Raw genomic sequence first — 26,685 nt, forward strand, 5'->3', positions numbered from 1 at the left:
ATATATATATATATATTTTTTAAGCGAAAAACAAACAAAAATGTTGTGGTGTGCATTGGTTTTTTTCCGGGTACTCCGGTTTCCTCCCACATTCCAAAACCATGCTAGGTTAATTGGCCATTCCAAACTGTCCATAGGTATGAATGTGAGTGTGAATGGTTGTTTGTCTATATGTGCCCTGTGATTGGCTGGCCACCAGTCCAGGGTGTACCCCGCCTCTCGACCAAAGACAGCTGGGATAGGCTCCAGCATGTCTGCGACCCTCGTGAGGATAAGAAGAGGATAGAAAATTAATGGATGGCTATATGGCCATTTTTTTTCAAGTTATACTTGAAATGTATGTATATTTTCACAAAAAGCTGTGAACTGATATTTTGCTGAAAATTACTTATATGTTCTTCTGCTGATTACTAAAGAATGGAAACAAACTTTTTGTTTCTGATGAAAGATGACAGTCTAATTTTTCTTTTGGTATGCGCCATGTTATATAATCCTGGAACACTATGACCTTTCCTCAGCTCACAGAGAGGAATATGTGAAACCCCTTTCAGTGTTGCAACACAGTGCTAAAGTAATTCATAGTGTACACCAAGTACCAAAATCAGGTGGCCACCAATCCAATGTTCATTTATGCTTCTGAGAAATTTCTGAACTTCTATCCCAATTGTGTTGATTAAAAACAGACAGCAAAGAAGGCTTTGAACAACTATAATGATTCTAAACGTGACCGGTGATAAAACATTTTTAAGGTTCAACTTACCATTCAAAATCATGGGCTCGACAAATGCAAGACTCTGCAGAGAGGATTCCAGAATAATCTTTACCCAGCATGCAGTAGTTCCCTGGTCTGCGTTTGATGTAAATCTGTTTTTGTCCCATAACACATGGCTCACCCTATTGGGGAAAAGCTACTTTTAAGTGATGACACTGAAGAACAGCATGATGAAGGACAGAGAGGCGTGTTTTTGTCTTACCTGATTGTGCAAGTGCCAAGTTTGATAATCCTCCTCAGCGCATTTCCTACTGAAGATGGACTTGTAGTCTATCTTTATGAGCTGCCATTCAGAGCGGTGACTAAAGTGTCCAAAAAAGCTGCAAAGAAAAACGTTACATGTCACTCAAAACTTAACTGTGTTCTTATTGGATTTTTGTGTATTTTATCACAAACTTTACTAACATAGTGTGCTAACAAAATAGCAACGTGCATAAAATAATTCTAAATGTATGTATATAAATGACAAATGAATGGGATAAATGAACATTTCAGTTTACTTTTACCTTAAATGTTCATACCTTGCTAGGATGTGACTGTTCCCAAACACACAATGTGACATCAACAAGGTCATTTTTATCATACATACGTATATCTTGAATTCAATAGTGTTTCTCACCTTCTTTATTTAAAATGCCCTCATTTTCAACTTTCCTTTCCTCCATTTTGGGTTATTGAGGCGATAAACACTATTTACACAGAAATAAGTCAAGGGATGGGGGAAATATGGGGTTTTAAAAGTACACTTCTATATGTGGACAAGGCCTCAGTACCACAGTGTGTCTTTGAGAACATTTGCGTCACGAATCAGGGAAGGTAAAAGTAACTTAAATGTTAATTTATCCCTTTCATTCCTCATTTACCATAATTCCCTTAATTTCCTCGCCACTGGTTCAAAGTCAGCTGGTATCGGCCCCAGGAAAACCCCCACCCGGATGGATGGATTTTTATTTACTCTAACATTCACCCGACACCACCCAGGATGCAACTGAAAGAATTCGACAAAAATGCTCAACTACACCAATAAGAAGTACTGTGGTAGTTTTTAAGGTATGTAGTACAGTGTGTCATTAATGATGTGGCAAACTTATGCATGCAGTCCATGCTTTTCTGTCTTCCTTCCTGCATTTATCAAATGTAGCCATTTTTCCGTTATAATATATTTATATTCATATTCATATTCATATTCAAAATCATAGCTTGTTCCTCCTGAGTCAAGTAAGCTGTTGTGCTGCAGGTAAATTGTTCAAGTTTGTGATTGGTTATCGTCTGCTCACCCTGCCCCCTTAACGTGAACCTTGGTTTAGCCAGTAAACAAAGTAAATGATTCATAGCACAACTACATGGTCATTTACAATATTATTGATTGTGAACAAATACAAATGGTATTCTTATTATTATTATTAATAATCGGGCTCATACTCATATGAGGTCACAGCGCTACACCAAGTTGATGAAACTCACCAACTTTGATATTAAATTGCTCAAGTGCCCCGCGGCGTACATTTTGGAACCTGTTTACATACATGCAGGGGGGTACTCTACACATCCCTGTAAAATATTCTGCTTAGGATAACCTTTAAGTCAACGTTTCATGTTTTTGAATGAATTGCCCAAATGACCCTTGAAATGCTGTTTTGAAATGTGGCATAAAAAGACTAAATGCCAGCGGAGCTTAAATGGACATCAATAGTAAAGCCCACCCCATTCTGTTTAGCCTTTAGTCCTTGCGACAAGAAAAAAAAAAAAGCGAAGCTCTAACAAAGTACAAAGGAATTGTAGTTTTATCATCATATCAGATCCAGAAGCACTGAATCTTAAAACTTTGTGTTTGGAAGCAAGGGTATTTTTTAGACTTACGTCATAATCTGGTTCTCTGCCCCAGCTTCCACCAAAACGCCGTCCACAAACAGAGGCACAGATGAAAAGCTGTGTTGGGTCCATTGCCTCCCTTCGTCAAAGCTGACCCTGTGCATGTGTGTCAGAACGCATTTCCATCACAAACCTAGCAACGGCAATGGCACGGAAACAGACACTCTCTCTTAGAGCCTGGTCATAGGGGAGGATTGAGGTAGGGATCAGAACCACGGCACAGAAAGGTCTCATATTCTTGATGCAATTAGCTGCACGTACATGTTTAAATGGAAATGTCAGGACAGTGTGTTTATCAAAGTAAATAAATAAATGCAAGAAGAGAACACATTTTTGTATAAACAGAAAAAGTAACAGCCCAGGTAAAAACATTTTCTGGAGGTAAAAAATAAAGTGCCAAAAACAGAACCCTTTCAGACAAAATCGTAGAACACCTTTCATCATTGGGGCCGAAAACTCTGTTGATGTTGACATCTTCCCAACACTGGTGATGAGGTGCAAACAAGTACCTGAGTGTGACGTATAGAAACTTGCTGAGGCTTAAGATTTGGGGAGAGAAAATCTCCCCAAGCTGCCATACAAAAACCCCCACTCTGCCTTCATTTGACTAAAAGCACTGACAACAAAAATAGCGCTGACATGTACTGTACCTTCAGTATGATATGACGGGCTTTAAGTGTGGAAAGTGTTTACTGAGTCGACAACAGTTTCAGGGTAGCTGCATGGAGTCATGATGCAGGTGGCATGCAGGGTTTTTTTCCGGAATTTTTTTTTTTTTTATCTCCGGACATGTTACATAGACCTTGATAGATTCATAATGATATCTCTGACAGGTATTTTGGAATTGTCATGAACGTAAAAGTGAAATGGTCTCACTTGGATGTGCCGACCTTGCTTTAAGTTTAACCGCTGTTTTTCAGGAAGGAGGTACAATGTCAACGAAGACACTAAATATTGGACTAGCAGAAGTCAATGACAAAAAAAAGAATGTGGCACCCTGCCCCTCCAAGTAGGTCAAGTAATTAGTTTCATTTTGCACTGATCAATATATGCATTATATGCATATATGCATTTTTTTTTAACCAACTACATGACGGAGTGTAATTTTCATGTTTGCATGTGGAGGAGCAAGAGCATTCATGAAATGACACGTCAAACCGGTCAAATATACAGTAATGCATTCTTAATTACTTGGCTATTCCAACTTTAATTCGCTAAAAGTAGCAATGGCAATAGGAAAAGTAATATGAAAGTGAAATATATATATTTCTTCACGTACCATAAGTGTTTAGTTGGCACAGATGGCTGTTTCACAGCAACAAGGGCTCCTCCTTTGTCCAGGAACCAAACATTATGCTCCTCTTCAAAAATCTGACAAAGACATTTATTTACAGTATTGCAAAACAATTTAATTTAATTAATTGATTAATTCAATTAATTGAATCCCACCTCTTTCATTCACAAAAAAATATCTCAAAAAGATGTAAAATGTCTAGTCCAAATTAATCACCCTTCTTTGACATCTTTATTTTTGGAGTGCAGCGTGAGTCAGTTCCATGTTCCAAAAAAATCCAACATATTTGCCCTTTCCCATTGCATGAAACATGCTGGGTTATGATGTAACTCTCACCTGTCTCCAGCTGTTTCCAGCATCAGACGACATATACATGCCAACATTGTTGTAGGACAACTCAGCCCCAATATTCCCTGTAGTCAACAGAATATATGACAAAACACATCAGCTTCATGACACAGTCAAAATTTTTTTTAAATAAATTAATAATAATAATAGCAACATTTTGTTCATGCTGTAAATAATAAGGCATACGACCCAGTAATATTTTCTTCGGATTGGCTTGTAGCCATTGCTGTATTTTATAGTCATGCTGTGCCTGGTGTCAAGTTGAATAAGCATCTCAAGTGAAAAATCCCTTCTCCTTTTTATAAAGTAGGGGTGTCCAAAGTTTTATTTTTAGACCGTGGCTTGGGTAGCAATTTTGTACTGACAGTATGTTTGTTATATTAGCTTGGTCCTGCCACTGATACTTCATCCTCTTGCCAGTCTCTTTACCTCATCTCATATTGCACTTTTTGTATGTTTTGGTTAGTTCTTTCATAGTGCTTCAGTTTTTGTTTTTCATTTACGTCTGCTGTGGGTACTTGATTTTTAGGTTTTGCCGGTAGAATGTTAGAGTTATTCCGGTGCAATGTAATAATAAAAGTAAACAAGACCTTTAAGATAATAAATAAAACTCCTGCTCGTGTGTCACGTTAAATGTGTTCCCTAGGGGACGGGCAGCCAGATGTGTGGAGGACATGAATGGACGTTGGGGGTTGAGAGTTGAGTTTTGTGAAAAAAATTGAAAATATTAACATCACTTTTACCTTCAGTGTTGACAAAGTTAGACAGCGGGATTGACTTGGACACCACCTTTGTGTTTTGGCATGAGCTATTTAAAATTCAATAGTGTTTCTCATTTTCTATATCAAAATGCTCTCACTGGCAACTTTCTTTGGCTTCATTATGGGTTAATTTGCAGCTGTGATCAACAAGAAAAGCAGAGACTTGGCTTAATTGTTTTAGACCGGTGACGGAGCTGGGGGACAATGCCTTACAGTGTTAGTTTCCATGCCAACGGGCTGCTAAAAGGGACGTTTTCTGATTTTAAAAAAATATGTTGGACTCATGCAGTGTATTTAATAAAGCAACTTCACACATGATTGTATGTTAATCAGAAAATGTACGCAAACTTGAGCAAAATATTCCATCAATTTTTGACATTAACCAGAAAATACGATAACTGAGGTTCCACTGTATGGTCAGTCTTGCCTTTGCTTTGGTACTTTAGGGGTGTGATTTTATTTAAGACATAAGCTAGTACAAATGCATGATGTTGTTTGAATGATGCAGGCATCCATATGGTGTGAATTGAGAAACAGTTTACTGTTCTGGGTAAGAAGAGCTCTGAAGTAAGAAGAGACATGGTGTGATCGAAAGCTTCATTATGCTCTCAGCCTTTTGTAGCATGTTTACATAGGTGTTTAAAATTCAGAGACTTGCATAAGATGGAATAAACCTGCAGTTCAGACCACCTCAAACCAACAAAGTGACCAAGCAACAACTGGACACACAAACTGAGCTAAATATTCCCCAAATACTCATCAGCACCAGGTGCACTCTCAGCGCCCTCGGGCACAAAGTAAAGGTGTTGAATGTAGGCCCAAAACAGCAAACAGAAATACAAAAGAATACTGCCGACTATTAGTATAAGCCAATTTGTGCCAATTATTGGCCTAAATTAAGCATTTTGCAAGCATAAAATGGCTGAATGAACTGAAATACAAATACAAGGCAGAAGAAGCATTTTAATTATGAATGTAGTATTTTACATTGGTCCGTTGGTCCCATTTATTGCAGCTTTAACCCTTAGATGCATAAGTGGCTCAAAAATGACCCGGTCAGGTTGTTTTCTTGAAATATCTTTATAATTTTTATCATTTCATATTCCAGGTATTCCTCAAAAAACATGTTTTTGATATCATGCCATTCAAATTTTTAACTTACCTTTTTAAATTTTAAGAAATTTTTGTTTTTGTGTTACTACCCCAACCTTCATTAAGTGGGTCAAAAATGACCCGTATGCATTTTCTATGGAATCCAATAGGAAACTTTGATTATTATCAACTTTGGCTGTCAGGAATAAATTAACTGTAGACCACACAGACTATATCAGAAGTGTCACCACACATCAAGTGCTAATACATGTAAGTATTATCTTCATATGATATTGTGTGTGTGTCCTTCATGACTTCATGACAAATTAGCCTACTTTATAACTAGCTGACACTAGCTGGCTAACATTACTATATGTATTGTTGGGCATACGTCATAAATAGCTAACACTAGCACAGTTTTTGTAAAATATAATATGCAGTATAGGTATTACACCTGTCTGAGATACTGTCAATCTGGAATACTATAGCATTGGCATAGTCAGGTATGCTATAGCATTATTCCTAACCAAAATGGCTTAAAAACACATTGATTCTAATATGGGTCATAACAACAACAACAAAAACAACAAAAACAACAACAACAAAAACAAAAACAACAAGAATAATAATAATAATAATAACATGTGCATAAGCCATTATGGACTCTAATTCCGTAGACCAGGCATAGGCACGGGACAAGCACCAATAGTGGGCTCCACATTTGCAAATTTCGTAGACAGCACAGACTAGCACAGCACCGCACACCCACACCCATATGGGCGTTGAAGTCTCCCAATAGAACGATGGAACGAACCAGTAGAACGATGGAGTCACCAGTGATTTGCAGTACAACAAAGAGGCACCAAGCCGGGGGGCTATTAATAAGCCTACACCAGCTCACTGCCTCTCTCCTGCAGCAATTCCAAAATAGAAAAAGGCCAAGCCTTTCTGGAGGAGTTTGGTTCCAGAACCCAATCTGTGGGCCGAGATGAGTCCAGCTATATCTAGTCGGAATGTCTCAACCTCTCACACAAGTTTGGGCTCCCTCCCCATCAGATGAGTGACACTCCATGTCCCATAAACCAGATTTGGCCACCGAAGAGCAGGTCGTCCAGGTGCCCGTCCTTGACCGCAACCAAAAATACAACGCACTCCGCACCCCTTATGCTTATGCCCTGGAGCCCACATCTGGGCGAGGGGGGGTCTCTCCTCTTGCTCTTCTTCATGTGGGCTTCTGAATAACTCTTGATCTGGCCCGTCACCTAGGACCTGTTTGCCTTGGGAGACCCTACCAGGGGCATATCACTCGGGCGCCCAAACCCCTCCACCACGATAAGATTTACAGAGGAGCATTAATATTTAGCATTAATATATTTGAAGCTAGTATTTTAATGAGCATTTGGCATTGAACTATGGTTTTATAAAACTTTTAACTTACCTGTGGCAACAATGATCCCTGGTGCAGAGCTTTTGGTGGAAATTGCGCCAGACAAGTAGGGATTCTCTGAAGTTTGTAGTTGGAGATGGAGTGAACAAAAAGGCTAGGTAACAAGACCAGTTGGAAATTAGATACCAAACAGCCCAGTCACCGAAAAAAAAAACACTTATTAAAAAAGTTATGCAATATAAACACACACTAAAACTATACAATGCAATTATATTATATATAATATATAAAACAGTATAATCTGTCAGGAGTGTGTAACTGTTATTGCTTCTCTTTAGCTTTTTATTCTGGCATCACACAATTTTAAAATTGTAGCAATATACGTATGTGGTTAGAGCACTGGACAAAGTGAAAATTGTGTGTCTCGAAAGCCAATGTTAAGTTTGTGTGAGAGAGACTTCGTCACACTGGTTCGATCTATGCCGATCGTGTGTCTGTTCACTGTCTGCTCCTCTCAGTCCTTTTCCATCAGTTATCTGCGAGCACTGTGTACCATTAGTTGTGCTATCTGAGTATACGTATGTGTCAAAGCAGCCTTCTATGAGGATCTACAGTATTGGGCTTAAAATGCACTGAGATAATAGGCTGAATCTAAAAGTGGAATAGTAATATCAAACAAGTGCAACTGATAGTACTGAATAATTTGCGAAAGAAGCTGTGTCTCCGAGTTATCAGGACACACTAGAATACATTTATTGACAGAAATGAATTTAAAAACAACACAAAGCGTGTATCAAAAGAAGCAGGACTGAACAGTGTAATCAAAACAAATTAAAATTAAATTGGCATATGCCATGAAATGAAACTTGGTGAACTGTTAAATTTGTTCTGTTTAGCTTCTTTTCATTCTTTCATCCTGTGTCACCTCCCCAAAAAATTTGATATATAATAGGAATTATAAGACTACAGACCTCTGCCAAGGCTGAACAGTTATGCAACATAGTGGTAGATTCAGCCCGTCTCAATTAACTGCTTGGTGAAATACTGTACTTCAAGACAACGAAACAGCAAATGAGAGTAAAGTATTTGTATTAGGGATGAGCCAGAATCTGTTAAGTATAATGCATTTTCCCCGGATTGGAATATGAAACGTGTACATTTCGTCATTAGCCAAGTTTACAAGAGTTTTCCTCTTTCTGAATGGAATCTTTTAGAATTACCTTTCCGAAAACAATGGTATCCATGGAAAGGAATATTCCAATCTCTTGTCTACATGAGCCGATATAATCAAACAGAATAGTCAATGGGGCATGCGCAGTAAGACGTAAACGCAAACATCAACTTCCCCAAGTTTTGCTTTCACTCGTCGGAATAACTCGGTATTGCAAGTTTTTCGTTCGTCAAGTCTTGAAATTAATTTGGATCAAAAACAAACTTTCCGCAGCAGTCCAGTGCTGATTGCTTGCCTCCATTTTTAAAAATGAAGAACGCCTGGAGCTGCATGTTACGTCATATCTGAGCATGCGCTGAAAGAACACACCGGGGATAAATTTAAACAGAAAAAGATCAAATTCAATCTTGCTAATATTTTATAATTTAACTCAGAACATGTTTTATCTAAAAATATATTTTCTTTTTTAATAAAACTGGACTTGTGAATAAAGCATAGAAGGGTTTAGATTCTGTTCCACAGATGGCGGTAATGCACACCGAAAGCTGCTTGCCAACCGCCAATAAACAACAGAAGAAGAAAAACACAACGAAGACGAACATACCCTGCCAACTTTCCGTTTGAGCGGGTACAAGACACCTAAATCGGATTGGGGAAAGGAATATTCCAGCCCTGTGAATCCGATTACATATTCATTCAAATTGGCACTTTTCTTTCGGAATGACGTGTATACAAAGGTTCAATTCTTTCCAATTGAGCAAATAAACCAAATGCAATTGGAATATTTGGGTCCCTGTATACTGGCTAATGTCCGTATTCATGTTTAAAGAACATTCTCATGATGTATTCACTCTTCACGCTATGTGACTGGCCGTTTACACCAGCGACCGCCTCTCCCTAGACCGACTCTGCAAGCGGCGGCCACAGAGCAGCTCATCGTGCCTCATTCACATACACGGTACAATTGGGAAGTTGAAAATGGCTCAGCGTTTGTCATAATGCCTCTACTTTATTAGGTTTTCTTAAGCTTGCCTCTATTTTGGTTTATATCTAAAGTTGCTTGATAAACCCGTTCCGTAACATGCGTGGTGCATAGCGCTGTGCAGACACTCAACAACTCAATTGGGGTAGCATGACCACATTTTTTCCTTGAAATGTGTTTTGTCTTATTCCATGAAATCATCACAAAACAGGAATGCTAGCTAAAATATAAGAATTTAAGAAGAATAAGAATAAGAAAAAAGGCAGACAGATTATTACCCTATTTGCCATGGGTGCATGAATCAACTTCACACAAAAATACTTAAAGAATAAAGTGTCAAGGATCACTTGGACACATAAACATGTATAGCTGAATAATAAACAATAAATATAGCAACTTCTGATCAATCCATGTCAATTTCTCACTAAAATAAGCCCCACCCATTTCTGGTTAAAGCACAGATACTGATACAGATAATTTAGATGGGTAAACAGATACAGATAGTGGTGTACTCGCTCATCCCTAATTTGCATATCTTTTCTGTTGTTAATAAATGCGAGATGAAAAAATGCAGAACCCAGCTACATATTACAGTTTTCGTGTGGCGGCTCTTCTTTGACATATTAACAAGGGTTGGAGAAGTTGGTTTGTCGTGATTAATATATATATATATTTTTTAAACTTGCTGCTTCACATTTTCTGCTTCTATTTGTGAAAATTACACTCGAAGCATAAAGCATAACGGGATCAAGGTGTCTCACCAGAATGCAATGGATTTCATTTCCATCCAGGTCAGTAGTGGGAGCTTGCAGGAGCCTCCAATCCCTGCCTTTGTTGTAGGTGATAAACGTCTTCACTTGGTTGTCTTGCCTTTTGTTGGCAATCAGCATGCCTCTAATGCCTGCCACCTGAAGGACACATAAAAAAGTGTTTGTTAATGAATTTTCTATACTGTTTTTGTGTGTACTTTTACATTTCTAAAAAGACTACAAATACTTTATACATATTTAATGGCATATCTTTGGGGCCTTGCTGGTCTAGTGGTTAGCATGCTGGCCACAGAGTCGGTAAGGTTTGAATCTCCTTTTGGGCATCTGTGTGTGGCGTTTGCATGCATGGGTTTTCTCCCACATTCCAAAACTATGCATGTTATGTTAATTGGCGACTTTATATTGTCCATAGGTTTGAATGTGAGTGTGAATGGTCATTTATTTTATATGTGGTCAGCTGGGTGACAGGCTCCAGGCTCCATGTAACCCAAATGAAGATTAGCATCATAGAAGATGGATGGACATAAATTGTTGTTATTATTATTGTCAACATGTCACTTTCTCTTTATATTTTGATTTTTTCCTCTATTTTTCCCAATTTTGGTGTTTTAATTTTATTTTTACAATGTGCCACAGGCCAATAAAAAAAAGCTGCTGGCTCCAAATGGCCCCTGGGCCGCACTGTGGACATCCTTGGCTGGTTACTGATCTTAAGGTATACTGTGTTATTAAAAAAAATCATGGTTTCAAAATCACTAAAATCCTCTGCAAAATGTCAGAAATCCCTCAGGTCATGTGGAGTTACAACAAAAAAATATAACAACCCCTCCCTGTACAGACAGCTCTGCAGTGTGTATGATGGCTGAAGGGTGCAAATCCCCCAACCTTTCCCCCCCATTTAAAAGGCACCAAATCGGCTATCGGGGAATACTACTAAAACTACAGTCGGACATGGCTTGGAGCTTTATACTTGCCATTTGCTTGTATCTCAGTTTGTTTTATAGTCACTGGAGCCTGCCAACACAACACGTTCAATGAAAAGGGCCATTTGTGTGTGGAGGTAGCAATCTTCAAAATACTAGCATCGTTAAATGCAAATGACCTGCTTATTCTTTGCTTTTGTGGTTGACTGCATGACAGCCACCATCAGTCATCGACATTTCTTTTTCTGTACTAAGTGCTCATAATTACACGTCTCAGTAAATCAGTCGACAAAAAATGACATCCATTAATAAGTGACACCTTGCTGTGAAAAGATTTTATTCCGAAAGAGAGGGAATCTCCTTCATCACAACACACACACACACAGAAATGTCCTGCATTCTGAAACATTTTGCTGGTAGTTGCTCAGAGGTCACGCATAACCTGAACATACCTAAGCAAAGTGTAAGAAAAGGGCAGTCACTCCAAATGGTTACGAAGTGAGGGGTTCTAGTTGAATGCAACCATTTTCTTGGAAAGTTACAGTTGTGTAAGTGGCACTAATAGGAGCCTTATTTGACATTGTCAGAGACACGTGGCATACAGAATAAATGTATCGTACCTACGGAGGTTCTTCTTTTCTTCTTCTGACCCAGCCTAACTGTCACTGCAGTAATCCTTGCATGACAACACCTTTTTTTTATATACGTGTGCTTACACACAAACCGTTTCTGTCAAAGCAAGGAAGATGCATTCCCATCAGCATTTCACTGATTTAAAAGCTTTACCTTCAGCATGTGTACCTTTGTATTGAGTTGTGGTCTCCTATAGAGCAGCTACACACAATAAGCCACATCAAAAACTTTTTAGATTTCCCAAAATCTGCACCTATACCAACTTTATTTCCTTTGATTTGTGCTTCCTGCCAAAACGGTCGGTTTTCATTTATTCCACCCACAGCCCACCTCTGGGCATGCCCACTCTGCTGTGACTGGTCACACGCCCAAAGTGCTTACTAACTACGAATCATATAGGATGTCCGCCCCTCTGTGACATGACGAACGTCTTTCACGGCTCACTTCCAAATGCGCAAACCTCAGTATCTGAAACTCTGGCATGGTTTAACACAATAATACAACATTCTAACTACATTTATGGGTCAAAAAAGTGGAAAAAGCATCATAGCTCCCCTTTAAGGAAGCTCCATTCATCACTTTTACCTCAAATTTTTAACAGGCTCACCTTAAGTAGTTTGCTTTCATATCATAGGACCCAAGTGAAGCCAAATGTCTTCATGCAAGGGAATGCAACCCCAATGTGAGGCACAGAACCAGCAGCTTCAGCATACGGTTGTTCCGTCACAGGCGCCACTATCATCATCACCTGCCTTCAACTAAATCAGAAAGGACTGATGTTCCAATGGAGCAAGAACTATGCCCATGCTTTCTTCCAACTGTATTTGGCATTTATCAACCCCTCCATGTTGGCCTCTTCAAATTTCCAGTGACTTCAATGGTAGACACGGACGGCAATGATCAGGTCCTCCACCACTACAACCGTGTCCTTTGCTGTCCCGAGTGAAACTACTGTATTACCTATTGGAAGCTGGTGGCTGTTGTACAAGGCTCTGTGCTCACAGTGATTCAGCCTCATCAGGACAAAACCACGTCTCCCATCACTGCTGGAAGACCACCATGGTCAACCAAGACACCTTCCAGCTTCTGATCCCAGCAAGTTCATTCATTCATTTTCTCCCGCTTATCCTCACGAGGGTCGGGGGTGTCGGAGCCTATCCCAGCTGTCTTCGGGCAAGAGGCGGGGGAAACCCTGGACTGGTCGCCAGTCAATCACAGGGCACATATTGACAAACAACCATTCACACTCCCTGCAAGTTGGATTGAAAATGTTCCAGCTTGGCCATAGTGAGGGCAGGCAATTTGAGAGTCACCGAAACCTTCCAACGCCTTCGATCCCAATTCTACCCGCCAGGGTGACATCAAGATGTGATGCTCTGTGGGCATCGCTGCATTACATACATTGCCCAGAGGGGGCACACACCTCCTTGCAGCAGTACTACATGACGCCTCTCTCGGCAGGGAAACCCTGATACACTCCTGAACAAAATGTTACTGTAAGTCCAATTAAAAAGTTGCTATAATGTACATTTTGCACTTTTGGTTCTTAAGGAGGTTCTAAATGCACAAATAAATATAGATTACGCAATTTATTGGAAACAACCATTAACCTCAAATACCCTGTTTATCAGCTGATGAAAAGTTGAAAACAAAAGTTTAAAAAACAATAAAGAGAAGTAATATTCCCAGGACAAAGTAGCTGTACCATTTTTGGCAAATACCTCGCAAATTGGTTCGGCATGCTTGACGCCGGTGTTTTCCAGGAGGCTGTGGGAATGTTGCTCTAGATGGTGGAGATGGAGATGATTGATCCTGTTGAAAAACCCAGTCATTACCCACACAGAAGGCCTTCAGTCATGAGGGATGCCCCCGCAACATGAATCAACTTTACACAGCTCATTAGAAATAATTAAAGAATAAAGTCTTACAGTAAATATTATTTTATTACAATACTGTAACTATCCCACACATATGGTTGTGCAGCCTTTTGACGCCCCCGCACAACCTGAAGCTCGACTGTTCCATTGAAAGACAAACCACCTCAGTTCACGATGGCGCCTCCTCTACTGTGACTTGTGGAAAACATCTCAGGTAGTGTCTCATTGTCATGCCATTCATGTTAGAAGCCACCAGGTTACATTTTTTCTCATCAGAGAATACAACTTTCTTCCAGTTTTCAATGTGTTATGTTTGGTGCATTTGCGCAAACTCCAAATGGGCAGGAGATGGGACCTTTGAAGATGTGTTTTCTTCTTAAAACCCTGCTCTCCTAGATGCCATCTGATGGACTGTGTCAGCTCAGTGGCGGTGACATTTTATAGGGTTTTATTTTTGTGTGTCTTAACACTTAACTTTTCTGTTCCATAACCCTCAGGATCTTTGAAGAAGTTTAAAATGCCTTATTGTGTCCAACCTCATCATCAACGGCACACTGCAATGGGCTCTACTTAGAACATCCTTAACATCCAACAGTGCAAAATGTAAATTCTTGAAAATTTCATCAGGAGTGTATCCTTGTAGCTAAGATTATCCAACCAAGATGCCCTCCTGGACCGGAGCGCCATCATCGCCGCTGTATACTTGTTGAGTGGTTCTATGGCTTTGGTGTGCCAGACGAGTCTCACAACGATCAATAACAAAGGACGAGGTTTTCAGTGAGATTTGCTGATGGGTGATCATCAGGAGAATCTGCACATTATGACAATGTGACAGCATGCTTGAAAGAGTTGCACCCGAGCCACCCGACTAGCCATTGTGCTGGCAGCATCGTGATTGGTACCTGAACCTGCCCCAGCTTCTGTGAGCGTAGGACAAGAGCGATCCAGCAGCCCCCATGTTTGGACGGCAGCACCACACCCCTATGTACATCATGACATGTATCTAAGTCTTCAAGGTAGAACGCTTTCACGACAAGAAGAGATGCACACAGATATAGACTCCCACAGCAGAAATACTGAAAAGGTAAGGCAATGGCCTTGTTAATTACCACAGCACTGACACAGTTGCTTGTTGCTCACTCACATCGTCACACCTGCCAGTGTCAAAGTGATAAACTATAGTATGTTAACAGAGGGTGTGGTAAAGATGACTATACCGCTTCCCTGTAATGAATGCTGATTTGAACACATGCAGTACCTAGCAGGCTTACAAGGCCATTAAAGTCCAGAGGCCATGGCAGAGTATCTCATTAAGAATGGCCTCTTTTTCCTATATGTTCTGGGAAGAGGGGGCCCACTGGCAGAGATCATTAACATGACCTGGATGACTGAGAATCAACATAGTTGGGTTTGTGAACGATAAACCGATGTGACTGGATATCCGGCTGCATTGGTAGAAACCTCCTGTATTGATAAAAATGAGCCATTGTTCGTTAGATTAATCCATTGTTGGGATCTTAAACTACGGGAGAGAGTGGGCGATAGCAAAACAATTTCCACACATGATCTGTATCTTACCATGACTGAAGATGAGAGTAGATGTACTTTATTGCCAATTTTGAAGTACTTGAAGTATTTTGAAGTATATGAGCTTTGTACTAGTTACTTTTTTAAAAAAAAAATATTATTAATTGAAGGTTAGGACTTCTGTGTTTTACCGATATATTTTCCATCAAACATGTCTTTTTGTAAAGTCGTTTGACTTAATTTTTGCCAGTGCCTGACAGCATGCTAGGGGATATGATGTGGTGTTTTACACATCTGAAAATACTGCAAAAATGTCACTTTTCTAAAAGTGGCTTCTTTATTTGATAAAATAAGATTGTTTTTGACAACAAATTAACAAATGTTAATCGTGGAATCGAATTATATCAAATCATATTGAATTGTTCTGTGTATATCTTGAAGGGTATCAAATTGGCTGTCAAAATATTGACAACTACAAGTACAACAAAGTACAGCATTTTATACAACCCAAGCTGGTATTAATTGTTAACAGCAAAAGTGGGCTTTGTTGTGGTCGAGCTGAAGGACTCGGGCCATCCTGATTCTTTGGTTACTTGCTCATCCTGCCTGGGTGGTGAAGGATGTATTTTTCAGCTTGGGATATACTCATAGGTGTGCTCTTGGACTAGGGAGACCTGTGCTCCCCTCTAGTCAAAGGGTGAGGTGGTAATTGGCAGTGGTGGGGGCAATATTGCATTGCTATGTCCCTTGCCCTGTGGGGAGGGATTGAAAAATGGCCTGTATAGTGGTATGACTCTCTCCAATTTGCGGTCATTTGACACATCACCCCTTAGTTTAAACCACACACAACACAGCCAATATTGAAAGCTCAGTTTGCTTCAACATAACCTCAAGCGTTTTCTGATGCAGAGAATCTTGATGTGTAAAATTGGTAGATCCACTTAATGATCAATTTTACAGCAAAGTTGAAGCATAGAATATATAAGCAGCCAGCACAGTAAATGCTTGTACTGAGCACAAAGTCATGCACCCTTTCAAGCACCTTTATGCGTAAATTTGGCCTGTAACTACAGTATTTCTAATGCATCATGGTGAGAAGTCCCAAGTAGCAGTAAGAATATTACAGCACCTGTGACTTCTCATAGATTTAATCACCTAGAATCTTCATCATCATATGTATAACCAATGGGAGATATACCTCATACAAATCCAGCATCTGGTTTCCTCCGATGCCCCTTGTAGTCTTGACATTTTCCATGGCCAAGGTGAAGTAGATCCCGCTTGTGTCAGACAAGTAGAGGTTATAGGTGTCATTCTGGTTCCACTCCTGCACTGCTGCAAATACCTGCTTCTCATCCGTGCTGACAATGTGTAAATCCTTTCAGGGAGCAGGGAGAGATTAACGGGAGTTATGACCAGAGGGGAGTATATGGCTTCGGGCATTTTAGAAACTAGTACATTTCAATTTGATGATATACTGTATATTCCAGGAGCAAGAACAGATAAAGATAACGAACTTGATTCAAACTGTCACACTGGAATTAAAACATGAAACAGAGTTAGTTGTTAAATCAGCTTTACTTTACCTTTGGCAGGGAATACTTTGGGAGTTTGATTTGTATGAATACGTCTCTCTTGTAGGAAACATAATAGGTGGCTCTTCCCGATGTGGGTACCTATAAATAGGATATAATGGATGAATATATTGCAACAAAAACACACAGGTACATATGTCAGGATGCTTTTGTTCTAAAACTCATTGATACTGTATGTGTCCATTTTGTAAAGACCATATACAATTTCTGATGATAAATAATGCGTATATATAATAATGCTCTGTTGCATCTGTGTTCGGTTTTCTGTTTTTCCAAGTTTTGTCAAGTCTAACAGGCTCTTGGTTTTCCAAGATTCACAGCCATCTCTTGGTTTGCATTCAAGGGATGCTGCCTTTGCAACGCAAGGATTCTAAAGTGGACTTTGGTAAATAAACCATAGGCTAATCAATAGTCCCATTATTCTGCGTCAAGGGAAACATTTATGTTCCCTAACTAAGCCTTGTGTGCTGTCTGGACAGTCTAGACCCTATGCAAACACCGCATGGAGCAACACAGCATAGGGTGTTGGAATATTGTCATTAGCTTTAAGGCCCTGCAAGCCAAGTGTGCTCGCATATACAGTTGGTACTGAGCATAGTAGGAGCCTCACCTTTCAATCAGTGTAGGCAAAACTACTGTATTTTAAAGAAAAAACCCTCAAAAAAAGTATGGCCTAGCTTGGCTAAGGGAAAGTAATTCCCATAGTAGTGTTGTACGACAAATGGCATAACCTACAGGAGTGTTTGCACGGCTATCCAGTTCCCCAAAAATCATCCACACATTGGTGACTGAGTTTCTGTGAAGAATGGACAGTGGTTCTTCTAGAGTTGGGAAACTACAAATAATGATTTGGACGGATTTTTCAAGGCACACGGCTAGCGGCTAATGGCAACCGTACCCTTTCTCAGCTTGTTTATTTATAACAAATCAGCACCTCCAAGCTAGACAATGTTCAAAAATAAGGCGAGGATGTCAGCAAGCATTCCAATAATCGTAGTCAAGTCCTATGATCATTAAAAATGCCAAAGCTCCAATAGCACGTCAGGGTTTTGGACATGCCGCCCCACTAATATGATGTTCATACCACACCATTTAAAATCTATTCATATTGTGTCTATAATTTATTTATAATGACAACTTAACAAACATAAATGTAGTGATTTATTTTGATCTTAGAACAACTCCTACAAATAGCTTCAATAGTAAGTGTAGAAACCCCTTTTGGAAATGAAACCATGTAAAGATCATTGTCCCATAGTCGCATTTCATTGCTGAAGAAATATAGCAGAGGCTTCAGTCAATTTGCCATCACCAGTCTTTTCATATCATACATATTCAGTGTGTTGATGCTGTCTCAAGTGTCATGTCAAATTTGTCATTCTGAATGTTTTGTTGTTCCTCTGGCTTATGCTGACCTTGCTGGAATTGTCAATGTGCTGTATGTTACTCCGTGGAAAAAAAAAAAGACTTTATTTCCTGCCAATAGAGAAAGCACCAGTGACGTGCTGTCATGGTCATTTTTAGTGAGTCACTGACTAATTTGGAGTTTTTTTTTTTTTTATTGCAAACATTAAGTGTGTATTTACAATCTTAATCATAATCATATAAGGTGGATATTTACTAACATAGATGAAAAGGTGAAACAATGAAACAATACATAGACATAGGACGGTCAGCAGGAAGAAGGGAGGATTGTGGAGTATCACAAGATTTGTCACAGATTTGTCACTGGAGAAGTGGAATGTATACCAACAGGAAACAGGTTGAATGTGTAAAAAAAAAAAAAATAGAGGAAAAAAAGTGGTAATACGATAATAGCACAGAGTCACATAATTGTGCGATATTGGTGAGAGAAAGAGAGAAAAAAACATGTACAAATATAATAAGAAAGGGTAAATTAAGTTGCGTTAAGTTAAACAAAAAATAATAAATAAATAATGCTAATTAATGAATGAATCATAAAATAAATGTTTGTTGATCGGGTGACTGAAAGGCAGAGATTGTCTGCCCGAGCACCCCTGGTACACACTCCCTCACCCCACAGCCAAAACCCAGGCAAGGCGCCGCACATCGCCCCATGGTGAGTTTTTTTTAATGTTAGTACAGGTTGTTCATTAAGAGGATGAAAAAAGACCAATTTTTCGACCCATTTATTATATTGTTTAACAAACTGAAAAATATTTGTGTTTTTCCCTTTTTATTTGTATCTAAAGTTATTTTCTTTAAAACTCCACTTGGGTGAATCACATTTTTAAAAAAACCCAGGTGGGGGAAATGTGATTTTGTGTGGACATGGCCCAAATGACCTGCCTTTCAAAGACTACGAAGTCATTCTAAATAAATAAAAAAAATACTTGTTGAAATATCACACACGATAAGAGGTTGCACACAAACTGGCACGACCTCCTTAGCAGTTGGAATAGAACTGTCAAAGGTCAGGGAGACGAACACAAAACTAGCACTCTGCTTCTCTTGCCTTTTCATACAAAATGTCATCTATTTTTTTTTATTTTGCTGCATATTGTATTCCAAGAAAAGTCCAAATGTGAATAGCCACCTGTATGAAGATGTAGTCATCCTGAACCACCAATGAGCTGATGTCAATGTATCCTGAAAAGGGATAGTTCCTGTTGGCTTCTGTGCATATCTGCACTCTGCATGTGACGTACTGCACACCTACACATTAGACATACAGTTAGTGCTTTACACCCCACCCACTAGTCCCTCAGTAACATGCTGCATTCTATGAATGCTTCCATGATAACATCCCATAGATCATTTAAATAATATTGGAGTGAATGTTAGTCTTGCTTGTAGAAGCACACTTGCATTTTTCTGTGTCTAATCCTTGTTCATGCAGTTTAATTTGATGTCAAGTCATTTTCCAAATAACATCACACCCTGTCTGTCGTATAGCAATCACATGCAAGCACTAACTTGCATAAACATTTGCATATACGGAGGCGCTTGACGCCTGTTATCGAGGCAATTAGGAAGACAACATTGTACAGAAGATAAACCATGTCAGTTCAAAGAAATACAGTCGTTTATTTGCCACGCACGTCCTACTTGTTACCTTGGGGAATTTTGTGATGTACACGTGTGTAGCATAAACTCACTTCCATCTGGGGTGTGGGCTTCCATGTGAACAAGATCCGGCTCCTTGTCTAGACCCGACACAGACCTAAGTGAATGGCAGATCACAGAACAACATGACATAAAATGGTCAAAAAATGGTCAACAAATTCTGATTGAACAAAAAAAATTTATTATATTTTTTTAAAAGATAAGTGTAATGTTTTCATGAATGTATTTTGTACTGTAATGTGTTCTGTGCAGAGGGTGAGTGACTAGTGTTATCTCAGGTAAAGATAAAATACAGGTTCCAACTTACACTAAAAATAGATTACATTGTAAGAATAAAACAAATCCTAAACCTTAGTTTTTGAAATATGTATGCATCTATCAGGAAAATATGGTTTGCTTTTTGCGTGTAAAATGTTTTGTCCATTATTCCATTTGATTGTCACACTAACTTACTATGATTATCTGCTCAATCTATAGATGCCTCCTGTCCCCAAGACAAGTCTTCCACATGCTGATCACCTGTTTCAAATAGGCTTGCGTGCCCAGGCATGTGAGTGTACACACCATCATCTCCTCTTACATATGTGGGTTTCTATATGAATCAACATTTACAGTAAGACATTTTCTTGAAAAGCCGGTAGTTCAGTTTGTATTGATTAGTCTCACGTTTAGATGCATGTTTTATGAAAGTATAACTGGTAAAGTGTAACTCCGTCTCGTTTCTAATTTGGAGCTAACAGCAGATTTTTTTTTACCGTGTTTTTGTATCCTCACCAAACATACAAACAATAATTGCCAGCAATAAGTAAGACATAAGAGAAATGAAGTGTAAGGCAACATGTCTCTGGATACTGAAAGCAAAGTGTGCTCCGGAGGAGAAGATTAATATCTGCCTGATTGTATCAAGGGTGCAATATTTTAGTAGCATCATCAGTCAGCCATGCATCAATTTCACTTGCTCAGTCACAAACAAGGGCCTCTGCGTTCAAAAGTGAAGAAAACAAAAAGATGTGAAACAAGATGACTCACCAGTAGAATCTTGTCGGGGTGACGTGTTCATGAACGAGCTGCCATTTTCTCCCAAAGTCCAATGAGCTGTACAGCTGTGAATATAGACAAAACGTGTGTAAATGCATGTTTCATCATTAACGCAGCCTCTAATTGGAGTAGCTAGTAGTTCCCGCAGGATTATGAACCACTACCAGGATATAAATCGTTATCATCATTAAAAGTGTCAAAACTGTTGAAATGTGCTGACTATCACAGATCCTGTTTGTACTTTACACTGATATTAAGCAATTGCTATTCTGGACACTTTATGTAGTAACTGGAAGAAGACGTTTGTCTGCTCTTTGGTGAAGCTGAAGTTTAACAAATGGTAACCCACAAGCTGCTGGTTTTTCTAACTTATTGTATAAAAAGCTCAATGCTGGAGCTTTTTGTGTTAACATTGTGGCAGGCGGGGTCCCTCATCTCTTTGGACAGTGACATATGGGCCAGTATGCAGCCTCTCCTCGCTCTATTCATCAGTTCAGTGACATCTTAGATTTTAAAACCTCTGAGCAGCCGCATGTAATGCTTCATAGTTCGCAACTCAAATTGATAAATCAAATGCATGGTTAGCCAGCTGCCACACCAAACATAGCTGGTGAAATAGCCAAGTTTTTAAAGGCTGTATTATGTTAATTAATGTGTTTTTAAAGAAGATAGTAAGTTATTTACTTTTTGATTTGAGGTGAGCCTGCTTGCTGCCAAATCCTATTGCTGGCTATAGCTTCCTTGTTGAAGATTTAAAAATGAATTTGGAAACGTTGCAATTGAATTGTACACTGTAGACCAGGGGCCTCAAACCCAAAGTTTGAAGCCCCCAACTTGAGTTTCATATTAGTGTGGCCCGCACAAGTTTGATATGGGTGCTGTATGGTTTCATGTACCCAGAAATGACAATTTAAAGCTGCTGCACACCGGACACAATTTACACAACTTTGCCCCGCCCATACACCGAGCAAAACCATGACTGAGATCCATGTCTGAGATCAAAGCACTGAAAAAGTGTAGGGTTAGCAGAAGCAAAAGCATTGAAGACAGTTTCTTTGTTATTTATTTTTTTGTTTTTTTAATAAACCTGATGCGGCCCAGCCTCACCCAGACCCGAGCTCCCGTGGCCCCCAGGTAAATTGAGTTTGAGACCCCTGCTGTAGACCTTAGTTTGCCCATTTCTGGCTCTGCGTGAGTATGCCCTGAATGTCACTGATGATCAGTACTTTGATACATGCTAATGTATTTGGTTTTGCCATAAGTCACATCACTAATTAATGAACACAAATGATTAACTCAATTACAGTCAAACCTCGGTTAGCGTACGCCCCGGTTAACACGTTTTTCGGTTTAACATAGATTATTGCACAGGTAAAATGTTCTGCCTTGACGTCTTGGTCTAAAGCATATCATTCGGTGCCATGAGGTCATCAGCTGGTGCCGCCATTAACTGATGAGAACATGTATGTCAAAACTTTGCCTCCGTTTGCGTACATTTTCCGGTTAGCATACTATGTATAATATGGTGCACATCTCCTTGTGTTACACTGTGGAGTGCAAGTGCAATCATGATGTACTTTATCACAAACCGTCCTTGTTAGCAGCCTAGTAGCTTACTAATGCATGGAAACAAGAAGTGGAATTCAGCTCCAATGCCTGTCCATGATGTCATCAGTGACTGACTCTGTAGTTCTTTGCCATTGAATACAGTCACACCACAAGCCCTAAAACATGTATTTATACTTTTACAATTGTAGTTTTACATGCATAAAACACTTGTTAAGACATAGAAATTGGGATACATGCACATGAAAGGTTACTTATACATTTATTGAATATGTGATTTTTGCCAAAGACATGATGTGGCAGCGAGATCAAAACAGACACCCCCTTCATGTTTTTAGTTACTTATTTCTTCAATTCTTTATCAAAATTCTGGCATTTCCTTAGCTGCGGATTATCATTGTAAATGTGTGCAAAGCAAGTCAAGACAAATGGATTCCCTCTGGCTTGTGCTTCCATTTTGACTGTACCACCTCTTCTTGTGTTTCCCCCAGTGGATTATGGTGTCTTTTTGCCTTATGCAAACAGAACAAATGAAGCACAACATGTGCTTCAGGTCTCTTCTTTCTTTCACTGTCCAAGCTTTGTAGTAAAAGCGAGTCAAAAATGCAGAAAAGAACACCTGGAATGTGTATTCTTTATTTTGTTTGTTTTGTGTTTGGATTGTTGCCTGTGTTTTTACAGATTGATGTATAAATGAATACATGTTATCTGCTGTGCAGTCAAATCTCAGTTTTCATCAACTTTAGTTTTTGTGTGATTTTGGTTTTTGTTGTTCATACAGTATTGCATATAACAAATTTGTCCCTTTTCCTTCTACTGTGTGGTTCCGTCAAAACGAGTGCCCAAACAAAGTACCCTATGCGTTCATGACTCACTGTCCGGCTGCTAAATAACCTGCCATGAGGCCAAAGCAACTTGCGAGTGTCAGCAATTTGATAAAGATGCAAAACATAATTATTTTGCATTGTTTTCTGCATGTGAAACTATAATTATTATTTATAAAATGTAGTGTTGTTGGGTGTCTGGATTACATTATTTCCTATGTGAAAAATTGCCTCAACTTTCATTATGAAAAAATTCATAATGAACACCAATGTATCACTGAATATCAAATCGGAGTCTCTCTACTGTAGCTATTTGTTTTTCCACTCGGTAATAATTACACCATGAATCACTAATCACATATAAACGAGAAACCTCATTATCTCTCCATTGCTTGACCAAGGTCACTGTCTGTATTGTCCTGATCGTGTGTTTCAAATTAAGTCCATTAAAAGTACAACGAAAGGCACGTCTGCCTCAGCTCAATGGAGCGAAGCAGAGCTGTCGCAGCCAGAGAAAAGGAAGTTGAGCACTAAAGATGCTTGCCATCTGGAGAGCCAGTGAGTTGAGAAATGTACTGCAGCAGCTTTGGACCATTTTTGTATAAAATCAATAGCACATTTCAGACTGGGCAAGCAGAGCAAAATTCGATCTATATAAATGTGATAGATGTGCAGGAGTTGTTTTATGTGTGACAAGCATCATTGCAGACACATTTGCAACATTTGTAATCACTGCTTACAACACAACACCCCTGTCTTTATGGATACAATAATGGGTAGCCCGACTAATATGGCTGTTAAGGTAAATTTTAAATTTAAAAACATAAAAAAAGGTGAAAAATTTAGTTAGTTAAGTAGACCAGTGGGTCTACTTAATCCAAATGATTTTACCAAGTTACTTCAATTTGAACTTTGTAAATGTTAAGTTTCTTTCTTATGCTGGCTTTCAACGAAGGCGGACTGTCCCTCTCCTGTCCTTTATCAACACAGACCATAATGGACAAACAATAGACTTGGCTAAACAAATAGCAAAGTCTATTGGAATGCTGCTAGTCGCACTAATCCAAACATTATAATTAATATTTATTTGCATCCCCACAACCACAAAATTACCCATAAATGTAAGGTAACTTTTTCTTCTTTCTCTTTCGTTTTTTCCCTTCATTTTTATCAACCGCCTCCATCCAACCCTGTCTTCTGCATCTGTCTCTCTCACACCAACTACCCTCATGTCTTCCTTCACTACATCCATAAACCTTCTCTTTGGCCTTCCTCTACGCCTCCTACCTGGCAGCTCTAAATGCAGCATCCTTCTACCAATATGATCAGTATCTCTCCTCTGGAAATGACCCAACTATCTCAATCTGGCCTCTCTGACTTTATCTCCAAGCCCTTTAAACATGTAATGTCCCTCTGATGTACTCCTTTAAATTATTCTTATTTATTCAAAATTATTTAAATTATTTGTACAAATTACTGTTTACGCTGTACATTGTTCATATTTGATGTAATCTATTTATTCTCCACATTATAATATTATTATTATGCGAGAATCTCAGCATCCTCATCTCTGCTACCTCCAGTTCTGCTTCCTGTGTTTTCCTCAGTGGCACCCTAGACCAAACAACAACATCATTGGTTATCAACATCATTATCCTCACGAGGGCCACGGGGGTGCTGGGGCCTATCCCAGCTGTCTTCGGGTGAGAGGCGGGGTACACCCTGGACTGGTGGCCAGCCAATCCCAGGGCACATATAGACAAACAACCATTCACACTCACATTCATACCTATGGACAATTTGGAGTCGCCAATTAACCAAACATATTTTTGGAATGTGGGAGGAAGCCAGATTACCCGGGAAAACCCACGCATGCATGGGGAGAACATGCAAACCCCACACATGGATGCCCGAGGGTGGAATTGAACTCCGGTCTCCTAGTTGTGTGGCCTGCGTGCTAACCACTCGACCCCTTTCCTTTCATTTTAGCTGAAACTATTTTATCATATGTAACTATGGGTGGCAAAACTGAATTGAGGATGAATACCATTATTACTGAAGCAAGAAACTCAGTAAAAAAAAAATATCTTCCAGTACATGCTCTCTTAAAAGAGACTCCAAAATCCAAAACTGTACACAGATTTACATAGTTTTTAATAGTAATGGTAGTGGATTTTAAGGTTTTTTTTTTTTGTTGAATGAGATTTCAACTTATAACCTACATGTACACACACAGGAAGTAGTGTAACCCCCAAGACACGTTATGAAATAAAGATGAAAGACTGTTCAGAACAATTTAATACAATGTCATGGAACATACAATTTAATTTGCAAATGTAGGTCAGTATTGTTTGTGGGAGTTCAGCAATCATACGTGTTGCTATGAAGCCAGTCAGTCGAGAAAAGAGGATTTCCCTCTGGAGAAGCACAAAACCAATTTTATACTCAAAGACTGAGACTCCTAAAGAGTGGCAATGTTAAACTATGACAAGTTTTGTCCAAACATACCCACTCAAGTCTGAGCTCAGGTCGCAGAAACTAGGCAGTCTCAAAGCACAATATGAACAATCCACCCCAATCCTGACCCCCTTAGTCAGTGGTTGTCAATACGAACACAGGGGTATCTAAAGTCCAGCCTGGGGGTCGTTTCCGGCCCACACCTTGTGTTACCAGCCTGAGCTGGACTTGACCTTAGCTTGAGGACATTTTCTGTATCTGGACACAGTCACACTCACAAGCACAACCACCTATGGGCAATTTAGAATCTTCCATGCATGTTTTGGGGGAAGAAAACTGGAGGACCCAGAGAAAAGTCACACTCACAGAGGTTCAAGACAGAGCCTTTGACTGTGAAGTAGATGCAATAACCACACGGTCCACCGTGGCCCCCCAGAAAACAATGGTATAAAATAAAAATGCTAATTCTTCGAATAAATGTAATTCAAATTAAAATTAATCCAACAAAGTAATTCTAAGTAATATCCTCTCCCTCCCTCCCTGAATAGTCACATGTCCCCATTGCATTTCTGGAAATGTTTAGCCATGATAGAATTCAGCTAGAAATAATTAACAGAATAAATTTGCATCATTAGGGTGGACTGAATTAAACCATGTTTGCATAGTGAACGACTGAAGGGGCTGTGTGGCTCTCTCGGAGAGGTGGCTT

General features: G+C 39.3%; 1 protein-coding gene across 2 annotated transcripts in view; it reads right to left on the reverse strand.

The window, feature by feature from the left end:
* sorcs3a (sortilin related VPS10 domain containing receptor 3a) overlaps positions 1-26,685 on the reverse strand; it is a 175,220-nt gene that overhangs the window by 26,723 nt on the left and 121,812 nt on the right. The window contains exons 5-16 of one of the 2 annotated variants that reach the window (XM_058086792.2): positions 21,121-21,194; positions 20,124-20,188; positions 19,562-19,680; positions 16,996-17,085; positions 16,608-16,787; positions 10,441-10,587; positions 7,578-7,680; positions 4,275-4,351; positions 3,924-4,015; positions 2,633-2,740; positions 975-1,092; positions 761-894 (exon numbers count right to left, since the gene is read on the reverse strand). In XM_058086792.2, coding sequence (XP_057942775.2) covers positions 761-894; positions 975-1,092; positions 2,633-2,740; positions 3,924-4,015; positions 4,275-4,351; positions 7,578-7,680; positions 10,441-10,587; positions 16,608-16,787; positions 16,996-17,085; positions 19,562-19,680; positions 20,124-20,188; positions 21,121-21,194 — 1,307 coding nt within the window. Of the gene's footprint in view, positions 1-760; positions 895-974; positions 1,093-2,632; positions 2,741-3,923; positions 4,016-4,274; positions 4,352-7,577; positions 7,681-10,440; positions 10,588-16,607; positions 16,788-16,995; positions 17,086-19,557; positions 19,681-20,123; positions 20,189-21,120; positions 21,195-26,685 lie in introns of both variants that reach the window. The other variant, XM_078793390.1, reaches the window with a different exon arrangement.

This window comes from Doryrhamphus excisus, linkage group LG9 (genome assembly GCF_037039965.1).
Source record: "Doryrhamphus excisus strain RoL-2023G ecotype Guam linkage group LG9, RoL_Dexc_Guam_v1.1, whole genome shotgun sequence".
Lineage (NCBI taxonomy): Eukaryota > Metazoa > Chordata > Actinopteri > Syngnathiformes > Syngnathidae > Doryrhamphus > Doryrhamphus excisus.